The sequence below is a fragment of the Brassica oleracea genome, chromosome C9 (assembly GCF_000695525.1).
Source record: "Brassica oleracea var. oleracea cultivar TO1000 chromosome C9, BOL, whole genome shotgun sequence".
Classification (NCBI taxonomy): domain Eukaryota; kingdom Viridiplantae; phylum Streptophyta; class Magnoliopsida; order Brassicales; family Brassicaceae; genus Brassica; species Brassica oleracea.
In genome coordinates, this window is record NC_027756.1 from 28201071 (window position 1) to 28207968 (window position 6898).

Genomic DNA, 6898 nt, shown 5'->3' on the forward strand with positions numbered 1-6898 from the left:
CTGATATTTTACCCTAAATAACCAATATTTTATCCAAATTATCCGAACTACCCGAACTATCCGAACCCGAACCGGATCCAAATGAGAACCAAACTTTTTTCGGATATTTTTCGGTTCCTACATTTACTATCTGAACCGAACCGAACCGAACCCGAAATTATCCGAACCGAACCGAAGCAGAAATAGATCAAGTACTAAATGGATACTCTAACCCCCTATCCGAACTACCCAAAACCCGGAATACCCGAACCGAACCGAACCGATACCCGAAATGCCTAGGCCTAAAAGTTATGTTTCTATCTTATAATATATGAAACAACAATACAAAATTCGAATGAATCAACCTTATAGAAACACGTGAACGAAACCGTTTAAGCAAATTGAAACATACTGATACAAAACATAAACAACTACAGATGTTATATCATTGCAAATCAATATAACACCCGCACTGGTGTGCGGATTCGATCCTAGTATGTGTTTATAATAAAAGGAAAACCTCTATCAACCAAATCTTGAAATTACCTAGTGGCTCCTCTGTATTGATTGATCTACTTGTGTAAAAGTATTTGATAAATTGTCAGTTTTATTGTCACATTGTTATATAAATATTATAGTTTCACTAGGTAGTAAGAAATTTGTAAGAACTGTCTGTCAGGCTGTCACCGGACACTAGAAAGAATAGAAAATAAGTTTCGTCAGTTTTTATTTGAAGACTGCTAGGTAATAGTAAACCAACAATTTCAGATCCAACCCTCTTGTCTAACCGGTAAACCTAACCATCTGGTCGCTAATTACGTCTTGGTTTAATGATAAAGTTAGCTAATTATGAACCTAACAAAATATAGAAAAATTTAATAAAAATGTTGATCAAAATTCCTAGTTTGTATATTACAGAAAGAGTAAAATATGTTATTTATATTCTTTCAGATTTTGGTTAAGACAATGTGATGAAGAAACCAACCATGCCTTTAAACTTCTGATCATCTGAAGGAACAAAGGTTTGAGCTCCTACATAACGGCGGTTATTCTGCCGTTGACATTTAGCTCCGTCACGTTAGTGGTGCCTGACTGATCAGCTGATCGCTAATAAGCCCCAGCCGTTAGAAAACGTCGTCAACACCTCGTCGTCCTCTTCCTGAATCAATTGGTGCTCGCATCGCGTGATTCGTCCCGATGAAGTGCCGATCCGTCGCGTGCTTATGGTCTCGAGCGCCACCATCCCATCGAGTCACCGCCACAGCCGCTCTGACCAATCCTCCGACTCTGTACACCGGCGGATCCGATGGATCCATCATCTGGTGGAGCATCTCTTCCTCCGAGTCCAATTCGGTAACTCAATCGTTCGGTTTAACTGATTCCCTGATTCCAGCATTCATAACGATAAATTTATAATCTTATTGTTTGTTATCCATCAGGAGGTTAAGCCGATTGCTATGCTGTGTGGCCATTCTGCACCTATAGCAGATCTCGCTGTTTGTGACCCTACCACTGTTTCAGAGAATGGAGTTACAGCACATGATTCTGTTAAAGAGGATCCATTTGTTAACTGTAGTGCATTGATCAGTGCTTGTACTGATGGTGTGCTCTGCGTATGGAGCAGGAGTAGTGGCCATTGTAGACGACGAAGAAAGCTACCTCCTTGGGTTGGAAGCCCGTCTATTTTGTGCACTTTGCCGTCAGAACCTAGATATGTCTGTGTTGGGTGTTCATATATCGAGAGCCATTCCTTAGATACTGTTGATGGGGCTGAGTCTTTGTCAGATACTGATGCTCAGAACAGAAAACCGTCAAGATGCACTGTAGTTGTTGTGGATACTTATACTCTTACTATTGTTCATGCTGTTTTCCATGGGAATTTATCTATTGGGCATTTGAAGTTCATGGGTGTGGTTCAGTTGGAGGAGCAGGAGTCGTTGCTCATGGCAGATTCATCTGGTAGACTGCAAGTGGTTCCAGTGTCAGATAACGTTGACAAGGGTGAAGATGTATCTGAATCGAGCAAAAGCTCCATGAGAAACTGGTTGAATGAAGGGGAAATAGCTATATCTGTAATTACCCGAGGGAATCTTGTTGCTCTTTTTTCAAAGAATAGAGGTGTCTTTTGGTTGTTGAATCGCGGGGAGGCAATAGGAGAGATATCTTTTGTTGACGACTCGCCTTGTTCGGATTTTAATTTCAAAGAAGCAATGTGGCTATACTCTAGTACATCAGCAACCCAAGGCGATGAAAATGATATAGTTTCTGAAACTTTTGCGCTGTTGCATGATAGTGGTTCTGCTGTGTTGTTTGATATGTCGTATATAGATGGAGAATTTACATATAAGAAACGTGGTGAGGTTGTTACTGCTTCTGATCAGCATTCAGAGAAATCATCGTTTTGTTTTGTGCAGTTGAGGCAGTCTCTTCTTCGCGTGGAGTCTAGCTGTTGTGTTACTGAACAACCTTTTCAGTGGAGGCCTCATATAACTGTTTGGTCACTAAGCCTAGGAAATGGTGATGAAAAAGAGCTTCTTCAGCTGCACTGCAAAATGCTTGGAGAAGGATCGTATTTTGATGATTGGATTTCGAGTTCGTGTGTAGATCTTAAAGGCTCTACCGAAAATGATTTAGGAAGCTCTGTTAGTGACAGTGGGCAGTGCGTGTCATCGTCCATGGTTATTTCTGAAAATATGTATGTCCCTTATGCTGTTGTCCATGGTTTCTTTAGCGGTGAAATAGAAATTGCAAAGTTTGATTTTCTTCAAGGACTTGATTCACCTGCTTCAAGCCCGAGATCAGACACTGATCCACTGGTATCTAAACAGCATCTCTTGGGACATACAGGACCTGTTCTGTGCTTAGCAGCACACCGAATGCTTGGGGCTGCAAACGGACGTAGTCCTTCCCATGTTTTGATATCAGGAAGTATGGACTGCACCATCCGCATCTGGGATCTCGAAAGCGGCAATGTAGTCATGATCATGCACCACCATGTTGCTCCAGTGCGCCAAATCATTCTTGCACCCGCTCGGACAGAACACCCATGGAGTGATTGCTTTCTTTCTGTTGGGGATGATTCATGTGTTGCTCTCTCTTCTCTTGAGACTTTGCGGGTCGAAAGGATGTTTCCCGGGCACCCAAACTATCCTGAAAAAGTCGTTTGGGATGGTACAAGGGGCTACATTGCATGTCTGTTCCGCTCCCTTTCTAGGAAATCAGATCCTATTGACGTTTTATACATTTGGGATGTAAAGACAGGTGCTCGAGAACGTGTCCTCCGTGGGGCAGCGTCACATTCTATGTTTGATCATTTTTGTGCAGGCATTAGTAAGAAATCTTATTCCGGATCAGTCTTAAATGGAAATACATCAGTTTCCTCTTTGCTTTTCCCAGCAGACGAGGAGAAGAAACCATTTTATTTAAAGAACTACGAGAGAACAGCCTCTTTATCAACATCTAAGCCAAGTGCTTCACAGGAAACGACTAGAGAAGAGAGTTCTAGTGCTTCCTCTCTTTCTCAAACCATCAGATACCCACCCATCAAATGCGCTTGCCCGTTCCCTGGAATCTCTACGCTTATTTTCGATCTCTCGTCTTTAGCAGTTTATTGCCAAGCACATGAAGACACTTATATGCATAAGATGCTAGGGGAGAGTAGTGGTAAGCCGACTGCTCAACAGAAGACTTCAAACAACCAGTCTCCTGTCCAGGAGACTGTAGATAACTCTGCAGAAATTTCTCCAATGGACAAGGCAATTGGGGAATATCTAATTCGATTTAGTTTGTCCTTTCTACATATGTGGGGTATAGATACTGAACTCGATCAAACGCTAACAACACATCTAAAGCTAAAAAGACCAGAGAGTTTCATTGTAGCCTCTGGTTTGCAGGGGGACAAAGGGTCACTGACATTAGCATTCCCGGGTTTGAATGCAACACTTGAGGTATTCTTAGTGACTTCTATTGATGTCACAACCGCTCAGATTTCAGCAATATCCTACTAATTCTAAGATTTCATCGAACATTCCAGCTCTGGAAGTCATCCTCGGAGTTCTCTGCGTTGAGGTCAGTGATGATGGTGTCGCTATCTCAGTGCATGATCAGCCTGTCACACTCCACTGCCACAGCTAGCAGGTACTGCATGTGGTTTTTTAATCAGTTCTCTTCTTGCAGAAGGTTTTCACCTTCATGTTTCACTCTCGCATGTCAAAACTATATTCTGTTTTGTCTATTACAGCACCTTGGCAGCATTCTACACACGGAATCTGGCAGAGAAATATCCCGATGTGAAGCCACCATTACTCCAGGTGAGTTTCTTCGGCTATTTCCACCATATAGTATGTGATTGGAGATGACCTTGTTTTCTATTTAAATATCCCTGTTGTCCTTTTGTTTTTATTGTAGCTTTTAGTGACCTTCTGGCAAGAAAGAAGCGAACAAGTCCGTATGGCTGCTCGCTCTATATTCCACCACACTGCTTCTTTTGCAATACCTCTTCCACTATGCAGTGATTTCGCATCAGAACATGCAAAACTGGTGAGATCGCTCTCTGAAATCTGTCTGCATGAACCTGAAGCTCTCAGCTCAGAAGAAGAACGTCCCACAAACGGTCTGGAATCTGAGCAAATCCATGAAGCTCAACGGCTTTCTCAGGCTGAGGAGTCAGAACTACTCTCCTGGCTTGAATCTTTTGAAATGCAAGACTGGATTTCTTGCGTTGGGGGAACAAGTCAGGACGCGATGGCGGCTCACATCATTGTGGCGGCTGCCTTATCAATATGGTATCCAAGCCTTGTAAAACCTGGTCTAGCCATGCTGGTCGTCCACAAGCTGTTGAACCTGGTTATGGCCATGAGTGAGAAATACAGCTCTACTGCTGCAGAGCTTCTCTCGGAAGGAATGGAAACTACATGGAAGCTGTTGATTGGACCTGACATCCCTCGGATAGTTTCAGACATATTTTTCCAGATAGAGTGTGTCAGTTCCTCGGCCAGAGCACATCAAGCTGTACTATCATCGACTATAAAGGAGACTCTGGTCGAGGTTCTTCTTCCGAGTTTAGCCATAGCAGATGTCACTGGGTTTCTAAGCATGATAGAGAGCCAAATATGGTCCACAGCTTCTGACTCTCCTGTTCATGTAGTATCTCTCAGAACTCTCATCAGAATAATCCGTGCTTCTCCCAGAAATCTGGTGCTGCATCTTGAAAAGGTTTGTAGCATCTCCTTTTACATTCAAATGTGTGTCTGTGGAGAGATTTGAATAACAGTTGGGAAAAGCTTGCAGGTAGTTAATTTTGTTCTTCAAACGATGGACCCAAGCAACACTGTTATGCGCAAAACTTGCCTGCAAACCTCAATGGCTACGCTGAGAGAAGTTGTGCGTGTGTTTCCGATGGTAATCCTAAACGATTCATCAACAAGGTTAGCAATTGGTGATGCTATCACGGAGATCAACGGTGCGAGCATCCGCATATATGACATGCAAAGGTACAAAACTTTAAAAGGCTTTTTATATCTCGTCCCACTGCCTTTCTCTCGTTTTCTTAGTTATTTTTGTGTGGTTCCCATTGCAGTATGACAAAAATAAGGGTTTTAGATGCGAGTGGACCTCCGGGTCTCCCAAACTTGCTTAGAGGAGCTTCGGAATCTGCGGTAACGACAGCTATCTCAGCTCTCAGCTTTTCACCTGATGGAGAGGTATAAAATATTCAAAGAAAATTGCAACTTTTTAGACTGATGTAGAATGTTGGGAACACTAAGGATAAAAAAAAACTCTTTGAATTGTAGGGATTGGTTGCGTTTTCGGAAAACGGTTTGATGATCAGATGGTGGTCACTAGGATCGGTTTGGTGGGAGAAACTTAGTCGAAGCCTCACACCTGTCCAATGCACAAAACTGATATTCATGCATCCATGGGATGGGTTCTCCTCTAACTCTTCTCGCACAAGTGTGATCTCAAGTATCACAAGCCATGATGAAGAGGTTCCTCTTCAGGTAAAATTCACCGTTCATATCATTGTCAGAACTCAACAATCACTGATATTTATTTCTTCTCGGGTGTGATTCGAACAGGAAACCTCAAAGAACATAAGCCACGCAGAGAGGCTAAAGCAGCTTGTTCAACATCTTGATCTCTCTTATCGCCTCGTATGGGCCAATGAACGCCAAGTAGTGCTAACAAGACACAATGTTGAGTTGGGCACTTGCCTGTTGTAACTGCCAATGTAAGAATTCGGACAAATCTTTTATATCCATGTTTCTCATTTTTGCAGCTTTCCAAGAATTGCTGAGCATATTTGATTTCATGTTTTCGGTTTTTAGGAGGCTATCATGAGAGCGTATTTTGTATATGAAAACGAGAATGATTCTTTTTTCTTCCTGTTTTTTTTTTGTGTATGAAAACAAATATTGAAACAAACCGGAAAAGTTAGTGAATGTTTTTTACAACAAATAACTAAATTAATTTTAGAAACTGGTTAACCATACTAGTGGATTAGAGTTCACATGAACCATTGAGTGGAAAACTCTAAGCACACCATGATAGATTGTTTGTTTCTGTGTGTGTTTGCACGCGGTGGAACCTGACCACCCGAGTAATAGCACACGTGTTGGAAAATATCTTACATTTTTTAAGTTCATGTGTTAGAGAAAGTTCAGTCAATGTAAATATGATGTTTCGTAATTTATTACAAAACCATATCTATTTATTGAAAAGTATTCATACAAACCTCATTTTCTATTCAATTGCGCTTATCCATCAATATTTGCATGGGCAGCAACGTGGCAGTTTGGTTTGATATATGGCATTTTTGGTTTGATATGTACAAGGAAAATGTTGAACGATATGAATGACTTTGAAGTTACCTATAATCTTTTGAAAACCCTTGAAGTTTTTTCTTTTGAGATATTGAATA

The 6898-nt window shown here is 41.5% G+C and overlaps 1 protein-coding gene across 1 annotated transcript; it reads left to right on the plus strand.

The window, feature by feature from the left end:
* The first annotated feature begins 936 nt into the window (after window positions 1–936).
* Window positions 937–6247, plus strand: LOC106318427. The gene is made up of 9 exons (XM_013756396.1): window positions 937–1332; window positions 1419–3926; window positions 4013–4116; window positions 4220–4289; window positions 4387–5193; window positions 5269–5471; window positions 5558–5681; window positions 5772–5978; window positions 6057–6247. The coding sequence occupies exons 1-9, from the start codon at window positions 1177–1179 to the stop codon at window positions 6198–6200; spliced, it is 4323 nt and encodes a 1440-aa protein (XP_013611850.1). The 5' UTR covers window positions 937–1176; the 3' UTR covers window positions 6201–6247.
* The last annotated feature ends 651 nt before the right edge of the window (window positions 6248–6898 follow it).